General features: G+C 45.1%; 2 protein-coding genes and 1 pseudogene across 4 annotated transcripts; 2 read left to right on the top strand and 1 right to left on the bottom strand.

Moving 5' to 3' along the window:
• Positions 1-2,037: 2,037 nt before the first annotated feature.
• Positions 2,038-9,982, top strand: LOC106589449 (ADP-ribosylation factor-binding protein GGA1). Its single transcript, XM_045707592.2, has 17 exons — positions 2,038-2,237; positions 2,773-2,857; positions 2,982-3,057; positions 3,176-3,274; positions 3,647-3,770; positions 4,418-4,515; positions 4,710-4,790; positions 5,161-5,298; positions 5,385-5,466; positions 5,838-5,948; positions 6,200-6,340; positions 6,499-6,563; positions 6,659-6,852; positions 6,952-7,175; positions 7,354-7,523; positions 7,722-7,832; positions 8,058-9,982. Exons 1-17 carry the CDS (start codon positions 2,195-2,197, stop codon positions 8,166-8,168), a joined length of 1,953 nt encoding a protein of 650 aa, XP_045563548.1. The 5' UTR covers positions 2,038-2,194; the 3' UTR covers positions 8,169-9,982.
• A 77-nt stretch (positions 9,983-10,059) lies between these two features.
• On the bottom strand, positions 10,060-19,440 carry LOC106564565 (putative ATP-dependent RNA helicase DDX17; annotated as a pseudogene). Its single transcript, XR_014381685.1, has 13 exons — positions 19,097-19,440; positions 18,545-18,704; positions 18,352-18,448; positions 17,818-17,950; positions 17,508-17,573; positions 16,312-16,453; positions 15,893-16,053; positions 15,425-15,597; positions 15,056-15,166; positions 14,748-14,811; positions 14,555-14,614; positions 11,669-11,903; positions 10,060-11,429 (listed from the first exon to the last, which is right to left on the bottom strand). The product of XR_014381685.1 is annotated as a putative ATP-dependent RNA helicase DDX17 (transcript).
• A 94-nt stretch (positions 19,441-19,534) lies between these two features.
• On the top strand, positions 19,535-22,793 carry ntan1 (N-terminal asparagine amidohydrolase). 2 transcript variants are annotated; one of them, XM_014179385.3, is made up of 10 exons: positions 19,535-19,808; positions 20,018-20,120; positions 20,277-20,342; positions 20,436-20,547; positions 20,638-20,711; positions 20,804-20,857; positions 21,362-21,415; positions 21,500-21,597; positions 21,917-22,030; positions 22,239-22,747. In XM_014179385.3, exons 1-10 carry the CDS (start codon positions 19,728-19,730, stop codon positions 22,407-22,409), a joined length of 927 nt encoding a protein of 308 aa, XP_014034860.1. In that variant the 5' UTR covers positions 19,535-19,727; the 3' UTR covers positions 22,410-22,747. The 2 variants fall into 2 exon arrangements, with proteins under 2 accessions (XP_014034860.1, NP_001133538.1); NM_001140066.1 differs by having other exon boundaries at positions 19,578-19,808; positions 20,804-21,597; positions 22,239-22,793.

Consider the following 22,793-nt stretch of genomic DNA (forward strand, 5'->3'; position numbering starts at 1 on the left):
AATAGACGTATAATTGAAACTCTAAACTGCATATTGCTGTTTATGTTTCCAGTCTGTGCTATTAGGAGCAGGTTAGTGCACAGGCTTGTCATCAATGGTTGAGGGTTGAGAACACACTTTGTGGAGGCAGAGAAGGATCAGGTATATCAGTCATTTAAAAAACATATAAATAGACCATGGGCAACAGCCAGAAGGCTTTAGCCTACTGGGTGTGTTTCTATTGCAATGTGTCTGTCTTTCTCCTGATGGAGCCTTTACATGTGACGATGAAACATTGAACTTTGTGCCTTTTCGTGGCATCTGTGTAGAAAAGTGACATAAACATCCTGGAATATCAACCATGGAAGATGAGATGATCGTGCATGACATAGAGTTATGGTGTGTGAGTAGTGTCTGTGTATTTGGATGAGAACAGCAGGTCTGGGGCTGACATGTGGCAGTATGACATAAAAAAAAAAAGTATATATATATACTGCTCAAAAAAAGAAAGGGAACACTAAAATAACACATCCTAGATCTGAATGAATGAAATAATCTTATTAAATACTTTTATCTTTACATAGTTGAATGTGCTGACAACAAAATCACACAAAAATAATCAATGGAAATCCAATTTATCAACCCATGGAGGTCTGGATTTGGAGTCACACTCAAAATTAAAGTGGAAAACCACACTACAGGCTGATCCAACTTTGATGTAATGTCCTTAAAACAAGTCAAAATGAGGCTCAGTAGTGTGTGTGGTCTCCACGTGCCTGTATGACCTCCCTACAACGTCTGGGCATGCTCCTGATGAGGTGGCAGATGGTCTCCTGAGGGATCTCCTCCCAGACCTGGACTAAAGCATCCACCAACTCCTGGACAGTCTGTGGTGCAACGTGGCGTTGGTGGATGGAGCGAGACATGATGTCCCAGATGTGCTCAATTGGGTTCAGGTCTGGGGAATGGGCGGGCCAGTCCATAGCATCAATGCCTTCCTCTTGCAGGAACTGCTGACACACTCCAGCCACATGAGGTCTAGCATTGTCTTGCATTAGGAGGAACCCAGGGCCAACAGCACCAGCATATGGTCTCACAAGGGGTCTGAGGATCTCATCTCGGTACCTAATGGCAGTCAGGCTACCTCTGGCGAGCACATGGAGGCCCCCCAAAGAAATGCCACCCCACACCATGACTGACCCACCGCCAAACCGGTCATGCTGGAGGATGTTGCAGGCAGCAGAACCTTCTCCACGGCATCTCCAGACTGTCACGTCTGTCACATGTGCTCAGTGTGAACCTGCTTTCATCTGTGAAGAGTACAGGGCGCCAGTGGCGAATTTGCCAATCTTGGTGTTCTCTGGCAAATGCCAAACGTCCTGCACGGTGTTGGGCTGTAAGCACAACCCCCACCTGTGGACGTCGGGCCCTCATACCACCCTCATGGAGTCTGTTTCTGACCATTTGAGCAGACACATGCACATTTGTGGCCTGCTGAAGGTCATTTTGCAGGGCTCTGGCAGTGCTCCTCCTGCTCCTCCTTGCACAAAGGCGGAGGTAGCGGTCCTGCTGCTGGGTTGTTGCCCTCCTACGGCCTCCTCCACGTCTCCTGATGTACTGGCCTGTCTCCTGGTAGCGCCTCCATGCTCTGGACACTATGCTGACAGACACAGCAAACCTTCTTGCCACAGCTCGCATTGATGTGCCATCCTGGATGAGCTGCACTACCTGAGCCACTTGTGTGGGTTGTAGACTCCGTCTCATGCTACCACTAGAGTGAAAGCACCGCCAGCATTCAAAAGTGACCAAAACATCAGCCAGGAAGCATAGGAACTGAGAAGTGGTCTGTGGTTACCACCTGCAGAACCACTCCTTTATTGGGGGTGTCTTGCTAATTGCCTATAATTTCCACCTGTTGTCTATTCCATTTGCACAACAGCATGTGAAATGTATTGTCAATCAGTGTTGCTTCCTAAGTGGACAGTTTGATTAACAAATATCAACAAACAAAAGAGGAAAGTATGACTTGACATGGAGGCTTTTGGTGCAAGATGATTTCGGTCATAAAATGCATCATCACGCACCTCACTTTTTATCCTTGACAACCGGGTAGTAGAGGGACTACCAAGAATGGCTTGATATGACGCCCACATCGTTGCATGAGACAGGCAAAGTAACGCGATAGCTGCCAGTTTGGCATTCGGAATCCCCGAAAATGGCGGCGCCGCCAGAGGAGGAGAGCTTGGAGTCTCGCGTCAGTGAGTCATACGATGCTTTTACCGCTATAACGACTCAATACGTAACCAATTTACTTTCAGAAAACTGAGGTAGAGAACGCGCTGTAGTTGTCGTGTTATGAGCATAATTGTTGTATGTGCAGTGGATGAACATCCCAGTGATGATGATGCTTTATCCAAAGTGCTAGCTAGCGTGCTATAACGTAGCGACGCTAAGGTCGGAACAAAAACAGTCCTCACCCCTGTATTGTTTACCCAGAATAATGCCTTGACAAACACGGATATTGTTTATTTTAGATGTTCTTAATAAGCAATTTGTTACAAATACAACAAAGTCCGACTTTGAAGCTGGTGAATAAGACTGGCTTAGCTAACGAGCCACATTATCCAGTGGCTAAGTGTCAATGGGCAAATACATTGGGGAGGAGTCATTCTGCTTACGTTTGCAGCAAGTAAACACGAAAGCTTTCTTTGTGTATTTGGTTCTAGGGTAGCGAGAAACCCTTGAAAATGTTGATAAGCCCGAGGTTCTGGAATGTGCTTTTGTTCTCCCCAGACAAAGCCACCAACCCTCTGAACAAGGAGGCGGACTGGGACAGTATCCAGGGCTTCTGTGAACAGCTCAACAATGAGCCTGAAGGGTAAGGAGGACCAACATGTGGAGAGCTGGTCATAGGCTTGCTTTGTCGGTCAGTACTTCAACATGTTTAAACATATGGCAAACCATACAGGTACTCTTATTTGATGTCCCCTCCCTCCCCCTAGTCCTCAACTGGCTACCAGACTTTTGGCCCACAAGATCCAGTCACCCCAAGAATGGGAGGCCATGCAAGCACTAATGGTGAGTATACCGTTATCGGGCTAATGTATTGGTTGACATGCTCACTGACATTAGCCAGAATATGCTAATTGTAAGTGATCCCACCACCAGCAGTATCATAACATATATGTGTCCCTAGGTCCTAGAGATGTGCATGAAGAACTGTGGGAAGAGATTTCACAATGAAGTGGGCAAATTCCGCTTCCTCAACGAGCTCATCAAGGTGGTCTCACCCAAGGTACTGTCTGGAGGGCTATTTCTCTAGGGTTCCATTTGAATTCAATCACTTTTTGACTGCACCCCTTTTGATCTGAACCAAACTTTCCATACATATTTTCCCATGGTAGAAGTGGGGTACGCAAAATGGGTCAATTTTGAGCACCTGAATATTTTGTCATTTCGGTCCAATAAGTCACTTTCTGACCACTTCTACTACGGGCAAATATGTATGGAAAGTTTTTTTTGTTCAAATCAAAAAGGGTGCGGACAACAAGTGATTGAAATCAAATGGAACAACCCTTTATGTAACTCAACCCCTTTTTATAAACAAACAAAACCCAGTATTCCATTATGTCTGTTTTGATGTTCCTAAATCTCGTCTCATGTGCAGTACCTGGGTACTCGGGCCCCAGAGCCAGTGAAGAAGAAGGTTCTGGAGGTGATGTTCAGTTGGACGGTGGGCCTGCCTGACGAGCCCAAGATAGCAGACGCCTACCAGATGCTGAAGAAACAAGGTGAGCTTTAATAGTGATGACACACGTAGAAAGAATAGGAGTGAAATAAAACGTTCTCTCTGTGTTGATCCTTTTTTATCAACTCTTATTGTTTTTACTATGATGGAACTTTAGGATGAGGAATATGGCTAAATCATCTGATTTATTACAGTACTGTAACTGTATGATAATTTCAGGAGTACACTCATTTTATTTTTTATTTATCTGTATGTTCCCCTAACGTGTGCTCCTGATATAAATAGTATTTTGTTCATGTCAATCTCACTTCTTCTTTTTATAGTTTATGCACCAACATAAGACAAAATCATATTGAAACTCTGAGTCTGCATCCAGAATATGTTTTTTTCTCACTTAGTCCGTCTAAGTGAGAGAGAGAAACTGTTTGTGTAGTATGATGGAAGATAATTACATAGTGCTCAAGTTAAGTGTTTTGCTCCAGGGAGTGACGGCCAACAATATTTCTTAGCCTGTCCCTGAATCCGTTGGTTGGGCTGCTTGTGTTTACAATAACTTCATGGGGAAAACAATGTTATTACCAACGTGCCGGAAACCTACGGTATATACATGATGTACTATACACTGTAGGGAGTGCCGGTGACAGGCTGTTTATTCATGTGACATGGATGGGGTTCCCTGCTCTCTTCCAGGCATTGTGAAGCAGGACCCAGTACTTCCTGATGAGCCTCTCCCACCCCCTCCGCCCAGAACTAAGAGTGTCATCTTTGAGGATGAGGAGAAGTCCAAGGTAAAGATTACAATAAAGCAGCCCCTTGAGCTTTGTCAATAGAGATGACATTAGCGGACATTTTGAATTGATGTCATCTTTCCATTCTTCCACTGTAATTTTCATGTATTCCCTAACGGCCTGCTCTCCCTCTTTTACCTCTCTCCTCCTGTTTTCCCCTGTTTTCCTTCCTCTTCCCTTCCTTCCTTTTGTAGATGCTGTCTCGGCTTTTGAATAGCACTCACCCTGAAGATCTAAGAGCAGCAAACAAACTCATTAAGGAAATGGTGCAGGAGGTGTGTCCTACTCTGTTTACTCCTGTCTGCGTTATTGTGTGTTTGTTTGGGTGGGTGACAATCAATGCATATAGGCCTATTGCAGTCACAACACAGTCGATTTATTACTCGTATGCTAAGTAAACAGCGAGCACTTTATATCGTCAAAGCACTTCTAATGATTTCATGGATTGAATTCTGAACTCTCTCACGATTGTGATCTACTATCCCTACAACTGCTCTCATAATTGTACTGTATATGCCTGCAATAAAACAACCTATGCAGACTTCAGAGCGCTCCAGCTTTTCTTTTATGGGATAATGTTTTTATTTTATTGCAGTGTTCTGAGTGTGTGTGTGTGTGTGTGTGTGTTCTGTTACGGTCCTCCAGGACCAGAAGCGAATGGAGAAGGTGTCTAAGCGTGTGAACGCCATCCAGGAGGTGAAGGAGAGTGTGAGCCTGCTGACCCAGCTACTGGGAGACTATAGCAAGGAGAGCAGCTCCCAGAGCAATCAGGAACTCATCAAGGTTAGCACAGAGCAACACCACTAGGGGGGTGTGTGTGTGTGCGCGCGCGCGCAATGGGCTATTTCTAAATGTGTTTGTGTTTGCAGGAGCTATACCAGAGCTGTGAAAAGATGAGGCCTACTTTGTTCCGATTGGCTAGCGACACAGAGGACAATGATGAGGCCTTGGGTGAGAATCTTATGTTTACATATAGTGTGATAGGAAAGTTTGGTCATACGCACATTCTTAAAAACATAGGTGCTGGGCTAATAAAGAATACTAGTATAGAACAAGAAGGCCCGCACACTGTCAGGACCTGACGAAGATCCGTTTCGAATCGAAACGTTGTCAATAAAGCAGTGAATTGGGAGCCGTAAGAGTGTGCGGCCCTTTGTTGTATACATATAGTGTGATCACATCAATACAGCAGGTATGATTCAAAATGGCTGTAGAGTGATGCATGCCTCTGTACGGTTGTTAGACAGTACTATATGGTTATGTAGTGTTCTGTATCGACGCATTGCATAGCTCACCCTCTGTGTACGTCTCTGTTACGCCAGCTGACATCCTGCAGGCCAATGACAGCCTGACGCAGGTCATCAACCTGTACAGACAGCTGGTGAAGGGAGAAGAGGTGAACGGAGACAGCACAGCCATGCCCACACTACCAGGTGAGCGAGAGAAAGAGGACCTCTGTAGGGTCACGACTTGAACCTGCTGGCGTCTCAGAGGGGCAGACACACTGTTCTACACACTCCCAACATGTTCACACATGCACAGACTGAACCTCAGGACATCCAGCATAATCAACCAGGTTGTTTCCCTGTTCATTTTCACAGATGTGTTCCGTGTGTTTAGTTCAGTAGTTTCAAACATTTGATCACAAAGGAGAGATCAAACATGTCAGTCTATCTCTCCACAGGAAGTAGCACAGCCCTCCTAGACCTGACAGGGTTGGACACCTCGCCCACCGGACTTCCCTCCTACCCAGACACCCCCTCACTACAGACCCCGTCACAAGAACTGGGTATCAGCCTGCTAGATGATGAGCTCATGTCACTAGGTAAGCAGCAGTTCTGAATGTCGTTTCGCTAGCTTGTTTACTCTTATTAAATTGCCCAATTATTTTCCAACTTGCCATGACTCGTCCAACTGCGGTTATGCATTGTGTTCTCTCTCGGTTCGTGTCGACAGCCTCTTTCTGTTGTTGTTTTCACTCAGGACTCAATGACGTAACGCCCAACTCTACCCACACTCCTCAGTCGGGAGACTGGAACTCCTTTCAGGTGAGAGAGAGTTGTCAGCATATGACGCATGCACACACACACACACACACACACACACACACAAAATGTCCCTAACCCAGTGTTTTTCTGTGCAGTGTTCTGACAGTGTAGAGCCAGTCGTCCCAGCGGTGCCTACTGCAACAGTGTTGCTACCGGCCGTGACCCCTATCCCCCAGGCTCCATCAGGGGGGCCCCCCGCTGCTTCCCCTAAAGCCCTGGATGAGTTAGACCTGCTGGGCAAGACCCTGCTGCATCAGTCCCTACCCCCGGGGACGCAGCACGTCAATTGGTAAACACTGCAGGCCACAGAGGCAGCTGCTAATCTGTAATGTAAACACTCTGTTTTCTCTTAAAAAAGCTGACCCCTTGCTCTCTTTCCCTCTCACAGGGATAAACTGCAGCCCCAGTCCAGACCCACCCTGCGAGACCTCCAGACCAAGTCCAGTACCAACACTACTAGCACCTCCACCCCCAGCCCTGTCCTGGCCTTCCCCTCGGAGCAGCCTGGGTCTCTCCTAGACTCCCTGCCCAGCCTCGGGCCTCCTACCCCAGCCCCCCAGAACGACATCTCCTTAGCTAACGTGACTGTGCCCCTGGAATCAATCAAGCCCAGTAAGCCAATTATCTGATCAATCTGTATTACTGTATGGTTGTTTTGAACGTTAGCAAGAAAAATACCAAACCAGACTCCAAATAATAACTATAACATACCCAGCCATTACCTGTGTTGCAACATGTCTCCAGACATGGTGATGGCTGGGCATGAACTAAGCCTCTGTCTGTCCTCTAGGCAGCTTGTTACCAGTGACTGTATTTGACAAGCACAGTTTGCGGGTGCTGTTCCACTTTGCCCGTGACCCTCCTCCCTCTCGTCCTGACGTGCTGGTAGTGATCATCTCCATGTTGTCCTCCGCCCCCATACCAGTCACCAACATCCGCTTCCAGTCTGCAGTACCCAAGGTTGGTCCTATCATCTCTCGCTAAACCCCCCCCCCTCTCTCTAATTTTTTCTTAGTGATCCATCTTCTACCTCTATCATTTCTTTGTCCCTAATTTCCACTCTGTCTGATTAGATGGTTGTGTTCTGTGGTAACCTATGTGCGCTGAGTTCTGACTGTAGTTTGAGTGGAATGTGTTTCCTCCTCTGTCTGTCTCTAGGTGATGAAGGTGAAGCTACAGCCTCCTTCAGGAACTGATCTTCCAGCCTTCAACCCCATCTTACCCCCAGCCGCCATCACACAGGTCCTACTGCTGGCCAATCCTCACAAGGTACTACCTACACACACACAGAGACTCCTCCCGCCTGCTTTCCAAGGTGTTTAACATATGCTCATGAAAACAAAACTGCCAAGTCAGCATCTCATTTGTAGCTGTGAAAAACCCTGAGGTGACAAACTGTCACCGTGGCAACAGAACTTAAACATGTGCAAGCAGAAAGCATGTTAATTTGTCCCCTTTCCTGGTGTAGCCTAACTGTTCTGTTCTTTCTTTCAGGAGATGGTCAGGTTGCGATACAAGCTCACATTCGACCTGGGAGAAGAATCACACGATGAATCCGGCGATGTAGAACAGTTCCCCCCTCCAGACACCTGGGGGAACCTTTAGTGGGACTGATCAACTTCCTGCCACCTGATCCGCTGCTTCCCTTAGGTGTAGGTCGAAGGTCCCCTCCAAGCACTGGTCCAGGGAAAGATGGCGTTTTTACATTGTGATGGTTACGGGAAATCTGGTCTTAGACCTGTTATTTGGGATCGGTTTCTCCCTTAAGGGTCACACCAAATGTGTGCTGTTGACATCTGACTGCCGACTTTTTCGCGTAATTCTACATGTAAAATCGGTTTGCACTCAGTTTGCAAATTACGTCCAGTACTCTGTTCAGAGGTGCTAAGTCCTCTCGGCAGGCAAACGCTATTGGTGTGTCCGAGCCCTTATGTCTTCCCATTTGTTATGGATTGAATATCGGCAGGGAAAGCTGATCCTAGATAAGTTATTTGTAGGCAGTTTCTCCCTTATGCCTTCCCATGTGTCCCATCCATGATCCGCCACCCCATGTCCATATGTTGTCATCTTTCATACTCCATTTTGTGTTTTTCTTCATTCCATTGTAGTACAGTCAATCAGCTCTTAGTCTCCAATGCATTACTTTATAATAACCACCTCACGTGATCTGTCCAAAACAAATCATTGCTGTGAGTTCTGAGAGAACAAGTCGAAGCCTTTTAAACTGAATGTGTGGGACTGTTTCTCTCAGGCTATGCCTGATAGCATTATTCTGCACAAAATATGACACTCAAATAGTGTAGTCCCAAAGTATTGTATTATTTTCTATTATTATTTGTACGGTGTAAGACCATTTGGGTCTGTGACTGTTATGTGATAAGTTGGGCAGTAGGTGTCTGAAGCTGTAACAAATGTATATCCTGTCCAATCTGACGCTTTTATTCATTCTATTGAAATCACATGATCATTTTGTTTTGATTTCCTTTTTTTTCCCCGTTTAAGTGATTTCATTCCACTACACGATGCATGCACTTCCTGTTTGTTTGGTTTTGCACATGAATATGATTCCCTCATTTGCTGTCCTCTGTTCCACCTTCAGCTGTTGACCCAAAGGGAGAGGCGTTAGTTCAGTACTGAGTTGTCAATGCTGACACCGTTTAAATCTGCCGTATGTGCCTAAAGCTGAGAGTTTGTTCTTTATGTATCTTGGTATTTTTTTGTTGTTGTTACCTTCCATGTACATACGAATGCTAATTTGTTTGTCAATCTTTTTCCCCGTTTCGGAGTCGGACTACTGATTTTCTTATAAATTTGGTTATGCTTCCTTTGGTGCGAGATGTGAAACGAATGGGATATGGTCATTGATGATGCATCCGTTCAATCTAGGGGCGACCAATCATATCCGGAAGGGACAGTGGAGGCGGAAGCTTTTGCTCCAGTCAAGTAGTACCACACCCGATTCAACCAATAAAATGATTTATTGAAGACTAAGATTAGTTGATCAGGTATCATGTTAGTGCTTGGCTTGAAGTAAAGCCAGCAGCCCCACCTGTCCATTGCAGGTGCAGTCGTCCAACCATGCAGCAGCTGCATCTCTCACGTCATTCTGCAGCTCCCCTCCACATTCCACCTCCCTGCCTTTATTCCCTAGCCTGCGTCCCAGATCTGTTTGTGCTGTCTTGCGAACTCAATGACCGCAGGCGCTGGTAAAACAGCCCAAACAGATCTGGGACTCAGGCTACCTATTCCCTGCTCTGACTTTGTAAATAATAAGAATGGTTCTGCAATTATGTACATTTGCCAAAAAAAGTATAATTACAAAAGAGCAAATAAATATTGAGGGGGGAATGGTGAGAATGTAGTGCAAATATGTATTTAAGGGAAATAAAGATATTCTTGTTCATGGGGGTTTAAACTGACTTTTGTCTATTGGTGGTTGTCAATGAATGTTCACTCATGCTTACCTATCCTGTACTCCATACAACATTTACAAGGATTTTGGTTTCAGAAACTTTATTGAAATCCTGTGAAATAAAGCAATGTAGAAAAATAACATAAGTATGAATGACCTCTTACCAATAAATGTTGATTAAACATTCACAAAGCAACACTCAATGTGCTGACTTATGGGATTATGACAAGTGTCTGATTATCATTCCCAAATTGTCCTGATATAGTTCTAATATGAATCTGAAGAAAATGGTATAGCCATACAGCTTATGTAGTTTATAAACAGTTTATAGAAAAAGCTGACTGCAGTATCAAATTAACATACATATTAAGAATAGGATAATAGAGAATGATATAATGCAACATTCACTTCCCCAAAAGAGAAGTAGAAAGCATAGGTGACTGACAAAAATCACTGGAGTTCTACATGGCAACAACAAAAATCACATTTTAGCATTTGTTACTCACTGAAGGATGAGAACCTCACCATTTAGAGTAAATCGCAAATGGAAATATCAACTCCTGTCGTGCCAATTAACACCAAAAAGAGTCACAGCTTCAGATTCACAGAATACCATATTCTGGCCACGCATGGACTACTTTTGAACACATGAAAAGCGAGAAGTGTATCATGCATGAGTACTATTATTTTCAGATGTAGTTAAAATCATCGCGAAACAAACAAGTACAAAAATATGTAGCTATATGTTAGCCCTTACCTCCTCAAATCTCTTGACTTTTGCCTTCTTCCCATGGCAGGTAAGGGCATGACGGCAACTCTAAACACCCTTTCAGAGGAGTAGCGTTACAGTTACACACTGATAAACACTAGGGTTTGAAGTACCATGGTGATTTGGATTCCAAGCACCATGACTGTATAGTAATTCTACTTCCTGGGTGGGGGTGTAGGAGGCGGCGGCGGGGGAGGAGCAAAGGAGTACGGAGGCTGCCCTATGAAGCCCATGAGAGGGGGCTGTGGCGGGGCCATCAGCTAGGCCATGAGGGGCTTGGGCCCTGCTGGAGGTGGAGGAGCTGGACCGAACACACCCTGGGGCTGACTGGACTGATTCTGGCCCCCACCACTACTACCCCTAGGGGCCCCATTAGCTGCCCCCCCAGCCCTGGAGCTGTACTGGGTACCACCACCACCACCATAGCTCTGGTACTGGTCGGCCCCCCTGGAAGCGTAACTCCCCTGGCTGACCCTGCTTCGGTCCCTGTAGGAGGAAGAGGATGAGGACCTAGTGTCTCCGTCCCGACCCCCGCCACTGCGCCCGTCCCGGCTAAAGCTGCTGCCTTGGCTGTCTGGCTTGTTGCCCCCGCTGACGGAGCGCATGCGACGCTCACACACGTCCTGGAACATCATGTTGGGGTTGTTGGCGCTGGAGCCGCCGCCACGGTAACGCATCCTGCCACCTGGAGAAGAACATTCACATAGGAGGATTAGAATGTCATAATATAAGCTGAAATATTTTTGTTTATGAATGTCAAACATCACTGGTTACACAGAACGTGTAGTTTATGTTTGGATTTGAGATGGTAAAGGTGATAGAAAATAATTAAACACTGGGGTCTAGAAATCACACCCTTTCCTCAATTGATCCAGGATAGTATGGTTCGGGTTGAACCTATAGTGTGAATCAAGCCAGTCTCACCCCCTCCTCCCCCATGTCCAGAGTTAACCAGCTGCAGCAGTTTGGGATTGATGGCCTGCCGGGCCTCCCTCCAGGACTCGGACCAGGTCCCTGGCCTGGCGCAGGTTACCCGGGGTGAAGAAGGTGTAGGCCGTGCCCTTGTTGGTGCTGCGGGCCGTACGGCCGATCCTGTGCACGTAGTCCTCAGACGAGTTGGGGTAGTCATAGTTGATGACAAACTTGATATCCTCCACGTCTTTGGGGGAAAGTGGTTTTGAGAGGAGGGAGAGGACGGTTTGGAGGGAGACGAAGGTTAGGAGGGAGAGCGGAGGGTTTGGAGGGTGAGATGAGAACGGAGTGAGATGGTTTGGAGGGAGAGGAGGGATAGGAGGGTGAGGAGGGAGAGATGAAAGAGGAGGGTGAGATGAGAGGAGGGAGAGGACGGTTTGGAGGGAGACGAAGGTTAGGAGGGAGACGAAGGTTAGGAGGGAGACGAAGGTTAGGAGGGAGAGAGGAGGGTTTGGAGGGTGAGATGAAAGAGGAGGGTGAGATGAGAACGGAGTGAGAGGGTTTGGAGGGTGAGGGGGGAGAGAGGAGGGTGAGATGAAAGAGGAGGGTGAGATGAGAGAGGAGGGAGAGGACGGTTTGGAGGGAGAGGAGGGTTAGGAGGGAGAGGGTGAGGGTGAGGTGTGGGTTTGAGGAATTTTTGTACAGTGAGAAAGAAGACAGACGGTATTCAAACAATGCCAAAGCTATGAGAGAAAAGTGGATGATTATTTATAATTCCAATTCTAATTAATATTGATTACCACTTACCTGTCCAATAATAACAGAAGAATAACTATACATTTATCCAAATTGAAGTAGAATAAAAATGTTACTTCTTGAAGTAAAACCTATGAAAGTTATTCAGTTTAGGGTCAAAATATCTTGACTGGAGAGGCCTAGACGTTTAGTGGTAAACCTCATCAGAATGTGACGAGAGAACCACTCAGCATTAGGAGGGATTCAGTAGTTAATGATGTGACATTCTCTGTCTGGACCTGCACCAATGCCCAGTTTACTCAATCTTACATAATAGTAGAACCATTCAGAACATTTAGTTCTACCATGGTAACATGTTTTCCGCTGAGAAATGGTATGAGAGGAATATTTATTTTAAATTTGGATGTTGAAATGACAGTAGAAGGACAAAAAGTCTGTTTCTCGTTACAGAAGCTCTGACAACACTGCTGGGTTGGTCCGAAAACAAAACATCTCCTTGGACCTGAGGCCATTTTACTACTCACAGAACCTGCCAAACCTTAATATGTTTCCACCAAGAGAAAATGTGATGGAGTAAATGTTGGAGGATAGAGTTCAACACAATTCCTTCAAAAAAGACCTTTCTGTGACTGACTTCAATATGGATCGATGAAACTACCTGAATGAGTTGATGCGACTGGGGAGGTCGTGGAAGGTGTAGTAGGAAAGGGGGTGTTGAGGTACTTACCCCTTTAGAGTTGTTTTACAAGGGTAGTCAGTCACCCCCTGTCCTGTCCTGATCAGCCCTGGTTCGCTTGGAGGCGCTAGGGGGGGGGGGAGGAGGGGGCCCAAACTAGCCTCCCGTTTCCCCCTCACCCTTCGCATACACCAGCAACGTCGGACAGGAGCAGAACCGCTAACCCACCCCCCCCAACGGCCGGTTCTGTTGCTCTCTCGCCGAGTTGCAGGACCTCCGCAGATCAATCAGGACTCGATCCAGCCGAGCTCCTAACTCTCCCTGTCTGTCTGCCTTTTGGACGGACGGAGGGACAGACAAACAGGCACCTCAGGTTGATCCCAAGGAGAGCTCGCTGGAATCACATACCCTCAGTCTATGATGGGGGTCTATGGGGGTGTTTAGGAACCAGATAATCATATACCCTCAGTTTATTGTGGGGGTCTATTTGGGGTGTTTAGGAACCAGAGAAGGTGGAGAATGGGGGGGTGTATCCTTCTGGTAACTAGACAAGCCACTAGCTAGCTGCTAACATGACTGAGGGCAGCCCCAGTACTGTCTGACACCAGCATGTGCTGGAGCTGCCTTGTGCTGCAAACCCAGAGGGGGAGAAAAAAAAGAACAAAGACACAGTCATTGGTAGCTTGGCAAACCCAACATGTCTACTTCCCCTTCTCAGGTTCCAGGTTCAACCTATTTAGTTAGGGAGGTGGAATAGGGCACTTCTGTACAAGTTTCAGGGTGGACATGGGGAGAACTGACTGTCGATTTCACTTATAGATACCCCTAAAACACACCCTACCTAGAAAATACCAGTAGAATAAATACAGTACAACTACAGTACTATGAATGATGTAAACATATCTTGAGGAATAATCAAACATATAATACTGAATATTTGGGATGTTTTCCTTCATGTTTTGGGTTACATCATAAAGGAGACATGAGAGGAGGGTATTGGGGCGAGCATGGGGACATTTAGGCAGCGTGCCAGAGTGTCCCGGTCGATGGACGTTTTGGACTGCAGTAACAAGAAACAGACAGTAAAACGTTGTGGAGCTGAAGGCCTGGGGGATTGTGAGGCTACTGGTGCTTCTACTTTCCTTTAGAATGTAATTGACAGAGGTCATGCTGTAGAAAGAGTGCTGACCAATTTTTTGTCGCTGTTTACACGTTCAATAACACCGCTATTACATGTCTGCAGACAAATGTATGATTTTGTCGTTGTAAATCTTAAACCGGCAAAACGGGATGGGAAATTAGGCAACAACAAAAAAAATCACATTTATTAATTGTGTGTGTTTTTCTCTGAAAATGTTTTGTTTGTGTGTGGAGAGTGTGTATACGTTCTGAATTTGTATGTTGTGCTCTGTAGGAGTGTAAGTGTGAACACGTGAGTGTGTGTGTTCAATGTCGAGAAGACATACCCAGACCACGAGACGCCACATCAGTGGCGATGAGGATAGGAGCTTTACCGCTACGGAATTCTGAAAGTTCAGACAAAATCAAAGACGTTAGGTAGAAGACTGAAAAAGGAAACAAAAAACTGAAGAAAACCCCCATACTGAAACACATTTCACCAAAGCCAGACTAAAGCATGTCCGTTGAAATGTGACCTACCTGTCAGAACCCAGTCTCTCTCTGGCTCGCTCTTGGATACACATGGCTACACATGGCTGGCCACCTACAAAACACACCACAACAATGTTGCCATGGAATAGACAGCTGAAACAGCAGAACAGGACGTGGTAAGAAAGGCATTTGTACGAACAGTTAGACAATTTCTCTACACTCTTATCCGACTAAGAAGCCCAAAACACGCCATATGAACTGGCTCTTGTTTTGCATAGTCAGTATCGTGGCTTTGAAAGAGGACTTAAAACCCATTTCTGCAGTCCGTGCTTTCCCTCAGTCTCTCTCCGTCTCACCCATCTCTTCTCATCCTGCGGGTGAGCTCGTCACAGCGCTTCTTTGTCTCCACAAAGATGGTGGTCTTGTTCTCCTTCTCAGCCATGATCTCTTCCATCAGCTGGAGCAGCCTGACATCAACAAAAAGACAGAGGAAAGATATTAGGAAAACATACCTCAATCACCGTAATCCCAAGACTAATATTCTCTCACGCTACAAAAAGATAGCATCTTGCACTCTGTTCCTGTCCTTCATAACTAAGAACACTGAATACTTTTAACTACATTGGTTTTATCCCTTCCAGATCAGCGATGATTAAGGAAAGGAGACATGAACAGAATGTAAAACTAGAGATTGATCTTGTCCATTGGTGGATGGCCTCACTAACTTGTTGTCCTTCTCGTTCTCCATGCAGACGTCTACTATCTGCAGGATGTTGTGGTTGGCGCTGAGTTCCAGAGCTCCTACGTTGATCTGGACATAATCCCGCAGGAAGTCCTCTGCCAGCTGACGCACGTCCTTGGGCCAGGTGGCACTCCACATCAGAGTCTGGCGGTCTGGCTGGGGCACAGGGAGAAAACGGTAATGGGGACATTCCTCTTCAGAGGACAACACACTATTACTCTATTCTATAACATGAGTATTTAGTTATTTGTGATGGATTGATATTATATCAACTGTCATTAAGATAGATAGGACAGACGGACAGACAGACAGAGATGATCTACCACCCTCTGTAGTATCCATCTACCTACCCAACAATCCATGAATGGCTATGTACTACACAGTCATAATGATTGCCTAATTCCAGGAGATGTGTGTGCGGTTTGCTAAGTGTAGCATGTGCCTGGCTTACCCGGATCTGGTCCACAATCTTGCGTATCTGTGGTTCGAAGCCCATGTCCAGCATGCGGTCAGCCTCGTCCAGCACCAGGTAGGTGCAGCGCCGCAGGTTGGTCTTCCCTGCCTCCAGGAAGTCTATGAGATGCCCCGGAGTGGCGATGCAGATCTCTGTACCTATATGGACATAGGATGCAAAGTGTCACAGTTTCAAAAGAGACACAAATGCGTCAGAAGAGACCAATACTTGTACATTTTTCAATCTTAATACTAGTAACTGAAGGGGATGAGCAGAAAATTAAGCTAAGCTGGGGAAAGGGAGCCAGTCAGGTTTTAGATCATCAGAAGTGGAGAGGTCTTGTTTGTAGTAGGCACAAATAATATAAGTAAGTAAGTAACTTGTAACAGCATTTAATTCAACGTGCAGCTCCTCACCTCTCTCCAGGTCACGTATCTGCGGTCTCTTGGGTGCTCCTCCATAGACACAGGTACTCTTGATGCGGGAGGTCTTTCCATAATCATGAGCCACCTGCTGCACCTGCTGGGCCAACTCTCTGGTCGGGGCCAGGACCAGGCACTGAGGAGAGAGAGATATCAATACATACACTACCGTTTAAAAGTTTGGGGTCACTGAGAAATGTCCTTGTTTTTTAAAGAAAACCATTAAAATAACATCACATTGATCAGAAATACAGTGTAGACATTGTTAATGTTGTAAATGACTATCGTAGCTGGAAACAACAGATTTTTATGGAATATCTACATAGGTATAAAGAGGCCCATTATAAGCAACCATCACTCCTGTATTCTAATGGCATGTTGTGTCAGCTAATCCAAGTTTATCATTTTAAAAGGCTAATTGATCATTAGAAAACCCTTTTGCAATTATGTTAGCACAGCTGAAAATTGTTGTTCTGATTAAAGAAGCAATAAAACTGGCCTTCTTTAGACTAGTTGAGTATCTGGAGCATCAGCATTTGTGGGTTTGATTACAGCCTCAAAATGGCCAGAAACAAAGACCTTTCTTCTGAAACTCGTCAGTCTATTCTTGTTCGGAAAAAAGAAAGGCTATTCCATGCGAGAAATTGCCAAGAAACTGAAGATCTCGTACAAAGCTGTGTACTACTCCCTTCACAGAACAGCGCAGATCGTCTCTAACCAGAATAGAAAGAGGAGTGGGAGGCCCCGGTGTACAACTGAGCAAGAGTACAAGTACATTAGAGTGTCTAGTTTGAGAAACAGATGCCTCACAAGTCCTCAACTGGCAGATTCATTAAATAGTACCCGCAAAACACCAGTCTTAACGTCTACAGTGAAGAGGTGACTCCAGGATGCTGGCAGAGTTCCTCTGTCCAGAGTCTGTGTTCTTTTCCCCCCATCTTAATCTTTTATTTTTATTGGCGAGTCTGAAATATGTTTTTTTCTTTGCAACTCTGCCTTTTGCGGTTACTATTTAATGAACGGTAGTGTATAACCTTTAATAACACATGATATATAGCTACAGCATACCATAGGTAGGTCTAAGCACAACAGAGTTAAGTACACTATAGAAAAGGGTCAAAACATTCTAGTCTCACAGACCTGAAATATATGAATAAGCAACAGTGTATAGTTTCCAGTTGTGTACTCACAATAGGTCCGTCTCCCCTCTCTAGATAGGGCTGATGGTTGATGTGCACAATGGCAGGAAGCAGATTCTGCAAGAAAAGGCGCCAAATAGTACAATGAGGTCATGACGTATATGTCCCAGTCTGACAGTCCAGGGACGTTAGTCCTCATGTGTCAATATGTCTTTGTGTGTTGTAGCTGTCAATGTTCCTCTGGGAGTTTATGTGTTTTTATACCTCAGCTGTTGGTATGTGTGTGTGTGACAGAAAGAAAGACAGAGATGTTGCAGCTGTCGGTACTGTGCGTGTTGTTGGATTATCATGGCGTCCTTACTGCCAGGGTCTTGCCGGAGCCGGTCTGAGTGATGCCCACCATGTCCCTGCCACTCAGGGCCAGAGGGAAGCCAGTGACTGGATGGATGTGGGCTCCTTGAATTCCTGACTCAGTAGCACATCCATTACATACTCTGTCAGCAAAGATATACAATTAAAGGAATAGTTACCTATAGCCAAGAATGGGCAAACTTTTTGGCTTTTGAAATTCAGATTTCTTTTTGACCGATTTGTCAAAATCTATTTGCAGGCCATTATAATTTCAACATACTATTTATTTAGTTTGATGTTCAAGAGTGGCCCGGAGTGTTTTTCTATTTTTTAACCCAATAATGTGGCCCATGAGCCCCCCTCCCCTTCCCAATAGCCTATGGGGTTTGTGTTTTGTAAGCTTGGGCTGTGTTCCAAGAACTCTTTAAAATGGGTTCAACTTCCTATTCTCATCTCTTTACCGTCATGACTGCTGACAGGTGAAGGGACAGGCTATAATATAGGTTCAACAAGTGTCAACTGGTATCTACTGTTGTTTACTTACGGGGAAACTGTGCTTGGTGGAAGCTGGTGATGGCCCTGGGGCAGCCAGTACCACTGACTGTGATCTCCTTCCTCCTGCGGAACTCATCTATGTCATACTGCAGACACAGACAACAGAGAATCAGCAGGCTCAATAGACACACTATGGATAGCATCCTTCTAAGAACATGTTTATATATTGTGTTTGTGTGTACCTGAGTCATGCGTTGGAGCTCTGGGTGCTCGTTGTAGAAGTTCTTCTCAAACTTGGGTAGCTCTTCCAGATCTCACTTCTTCCTGCGAAGGAGTTCTCCAGGGTTCCCAAACTTCTTCATAGGGGGAGGGCCACCCCAGCTACTGGACACAAACCGAGGCCTATAGAACATGCAGCGAGAGGAGTGATGAAAAAGGGGATGAACGATCCATGATCAGTAACACTGCAACATAGACACTAAATAGGTTCCTGGCCATTTTAATCTATTTGCAGTTAGTGCAATTTTCCCTGGGTGGTGGTGGGGGGGGGGGGGGGGGGGGCACCGCTTAAAACTCTGTTGCAAGCAAGTTGAGTTATTTATCATACACGAACAGGGCGCGTGCAACATGTCTGAGACACTCCCGTGCACGTAGACATTCAGCAAGATAGTTGTTTCAACGAACATTAAACAGCATTCCAATATATCCCCGTATCATATAAAAAACACACTTTTGACAGATATTCCTACGTGGCTGTAACTATATTTCACATGCTGCAGAAAATATCTGCTTACCCTCTGTCTCGTCCACGGTCTCTATCTCGGTCTCCATACGACGAACTCCCCCTCATGTTGTCAATAAATTCTTGCTTGTAGAAATATTTAAGAGTTGCACCGTGTTGTGCAGTCTCGATCCTACAATTCCGATAAAATAGCTTATGTTATAAGGAAAGTGCAATAAAGTTAAACACTTACTTACAAACACAACTTAAAAGGTAAGACGAGCCCTGAAGTTATTGAACAAGCCAAAACAGAATTTTGTTTTGCAGTTGCTGCTGCTGCTTAACATCACGTCAACTCCTCCAGTCACTCCCTCCCTGTGGACGTAAGGTTTTGGGTCGTAACCCCACATAAACAACATGCACGTTTCGTGTCAAGGAGCGTAGAGCAAATGGAGAATTCGGCGTAGCCCACATTTACATTTTATAGCGTTCATGCCCTAATAATACTTGTGAACAGTTGGTGGCAGTAATACATCTTGTGACAGTGAGTGACGTTCTTGAGGAGAAAGCCTACCAAAGAAGAAGAAAATGGATCCAGGAAGTGCAAGCTAGCTAACCATCTGTCTTGTGTAATAGGTCTAGTTTTCATGTTTCATGAAGATAAATATGACGTTATATTAGGTAGATTTATATTGTAGAAAGAAATGCCTTTGCTAATACAAAATAGAAGAATCGAACGACCAGGTTCGACAGTCGATTTGTTCGCCAGATATCCGCATTTGCAGGTGAGTTGACTAGTTAGCCAAGCAAACTATTTGTATTTATTTTATTTTATTTCACCTTTATTTACAGGTGAGTTGACTAGTTAGCCAAGCAAACTAGCAGCTCTCATGTCGTAAGCAAGTTGTCCTTGTTGGAATTAATCACCATTAAGTAACATATCACTTGTTCTTCATGCTATATTGACATTTTCTTTTATTATTTTATATCATAGGAAAACGCCCGAGTATTTCGGTCCAAGCCGGTTGTAGATGTCGACCCGAAGTGCCTCCTATACATACAGCAACGAGAGTTTGCAGCCACAACACCAGCGGACAGTGAGTATAAACCTATAGTTAAATCAATAGGTCAGCCTAGCTTAACATAGTATATTGTTGCATCCAAAGGCTACCTCTACACTGATAAATTGTAGCTAAAAATCTGCTTCACAGTATCCACGACCATGACGAAATGTGTCCCCTCTGTTTCCCCAGACTCTGTCGCTGTCCTTGGTTCTGATGATGCAACCACCTGCCACCTAGTTCTGGTGCGACACACAGGTACTGCAGTTATCTATGTAATGTGTGTTTGTAGATACTATGATAGCATCAAGATATGAGCTTCTTAATGTCTGCATTTGTACCATCTTGTAGGAAGTGGAGCTGCTTGCCTTGCTCACTGTGATGGCTCCAGCACGTGGAGTGAGGTTCCCCTCATCGTCAAAGCTGTCACATCTCTGAGCAAGGACCCTGCCAAGGAGGGCAGGTAAGAGATAACACGCACACACACCCACACACACACACACACCCACACACACACACACACGTAATTGTCCCCTTGCTTCTTTTCCTTCAGGCTGGAGCTCCACCTCGTTGGAGGATTTGATGATGAGTCAAAGATGTCCCACAAACTCAGCCTTAACCTATTGTGTACGTAAATCTCTGCCATAGTAGCTGCCATAGTAGCAACACCATTATTAGGCTGCATAGCGAAACTACAACCCTTCTATTGTGTTTTGCAGCGGCCTTCCAGAGACAGAAAGAGGATATTCACCTAGAGACCTGCTGCATCACAGGTTTACGCTCTGTTATATTCTCTCTCAGCCTGTTTTTCTTTATACTACCCAGAGCTATATATGTAGAGAGTTTGGCTGCCATGTTAGCACGGGGGCCATGTTCGAACGGCTGCCATGTTAGTGCCTTTATTCTTGACGTTTTGGTGATGTAACAATACGAGAGCGTCTCCGACAATTCCCTATGAAATGACCCCCTGTAAACAAGCAAAGCAGGAGAATATTATGTTTTTATTTATTGGCATTCGGGGTGTATCCAAGTCTGTACTGTGTTGTGGCGTCAACAAATTGCATATCTTCTTTCATTGGACATCTTCATAGGTTTTGAAAACGATCCGAAATTAACAGCACAACGCGGGAGTGTCAATTATCACTTAGCAACAGCTATGGAGAAGGAAGTGGAGCTCTCGGAACGTTCAGACAGAAACCCGCATTGGCCCAGCTCTCTATATATCTGACTCTGCCCCTACCTATCTCAAGGCTCTTTCTCTTTTTTTCCACTTGCAGAGATGAATGACGTCTTAGTGGACGGAGTTCACAGACCGGGTGTGCAGGGCATAGGTACTGTACTGTATCTACACTGCAAATCAATTCACCTTTTTGTAGCACACAGTTTATAGTATGGCATTGACTGTGTGTCGGCAGGTGTAAATCTTAAAACAGGGGAGGTGTTCCCCGCCTCGTTCCCTCACAAAGGACCCGCGGAGGAGCTGCGATCAGCACGGACATTCACTGGGGGCCAGGTAGAGACTTGCTCATAGATATAGAACCTTAAATAGGCTGATGTCATAGAGCCACTATGCATCAGATTGGCAAATTTGTCAGCAATTTTATCTGGGGCCTGCTCTAATTGGGACGTCAAGTAGAACTAGAATTCCTGTCTACTGATATATTGTCTATGCTCTTGCACTTCATCTCTGACACTACATGAAGGATTGATATAAAGAAAGATCAAAGATGACACATTGAATGGCTTGTGGATTGTCTGGATAGAACCCATGCTTGAGTTGCTAACTACACTTCATCAGACAGTCATATAACATTGTAATTATATCTCCACAGATGGCTGATATATATGACTCGAACAAAGGAGTTGTGAAGATAGGCCCATGTAAGTGGTCCCCGAATCTGGATATTTCCTTCTGGCTGTCGCAAGACGATGACACCATCTTAAAGGTAAGGTGTAAGAAAATAATACATTACTAATATTGATCCCACAATCACTAGAACTTTAGTTGTATGTCCCTTTAAAACCTTATTGACAACCTCTTGTGTGTTATAGTCCCTGTTTCTGTCAACACTGATACAATGAATGTTGCATAGTATGTTATCAGTATACACACTGTGATATGTTACTCCCCCTGTTTTTTCCCCCCCCAACCAGTACCTATCCACGTCCCCTACGGCTGAGCCACCACACTTTGTCCAGCACATCAAGTCCACCATCCAGTTCCTCCTGGAGCACCCCAGTTCAGACAGCATCTTCCCTGGAGGACAGCCCCAGCACTACCGCAGAACAGAGCAGGGGGACTGGGAGAAGGTTAACCAGACATAAAGGGCTTGAGACTCTTCTCCAACCCCCTATTACTTTGACTTTCCCTGGAATCTGTCCAGAAATGAAATCACTCCTTAACTTCTGGAAGACAAGACACTGTGACCCTCCTCTTTACGCCATTGTAGGTGTCACATGTTATTGTTTTTTTGACTTGGTACCAGTACTCCCTGTATATAGCATCTTTATTTTAATTTTGTTGCACTTTTATTTTTTACTTTTGTTTATTTAGTAAATATTTTTCTTAACTGCATTGTTGGTTAAGGGCTTGTAAGTAAGCATTTTACAGTAAGGTAAAATTGTATTTGGCGCATGTGACAAATAAAATTTGATTTGATTTATCCGTGGTAGCTATGTACAGTACAGAGCTATCTGGATTGAACCCCA

Source organism: Salmo salar, chromosome 02, assembly GCF_965601325.2.
Source record: "Salmo salar chromosome 02, fSalSal1, whole genome shotgun sequence".
NCBI classification, from domain to species: Eukaryota; Metazoa; Chordata; class Actinopteri; order Salmoniformes; family Salmonidae; genus Salmo; species Salmo salar.

What these genes read in the sequence shown, in the direction of transcription:
- LOC106589449 (XM_045707592.2), top strand. Translation starts at nt 2,195, where the DNA reads ATGGCGGCGCCGCCAGAGGAGGAGAGCTTGGAGTCTCGCGTCA. An exon ending in AGGCCATGCAAGCACTAATG is followed by an intron (nt 3,058 to 3,175) that starts GTGAGTATACCG and finishes ATGTGTCCCTAG; the next exon opens with GTCCTAGAGATGTGCATGAA. An exon ending in TTAAGGAAATGGTGCAGGAG is followed by an intron (nt 4,791 to 5,160) that starts GTGTGTCCTACT and finishes ACGGTCCTCCAG; the next exon opens with GACCAGAAGCGAATGGAGAA.
- ntan1 (XM_014179385.3), top strand. Translation starts at nt 19,728, where the DNA reads ATGCCTTTGCTAATACAAAATAGAAGAATCGAACGACCAGGTTCGACA. An exon ending in ACTCAGCCTTAACCTATTGT is followed by an intron (nt 20,712 to 20,803) that starts GTACGTAAATCT and finishes TGTGTTTTGCAG; the next exon opens with CGGCCTTCCAGAGACAGAAA. An exon ending in GGACATTCACTGGGGGCCAG is followed by an intron (nt 21,598 to 21,916) that starts GTAGAGACTTGC and finishes ATATCTCCACAG; the next exon opens with ATGGCTGATATATATGACTC.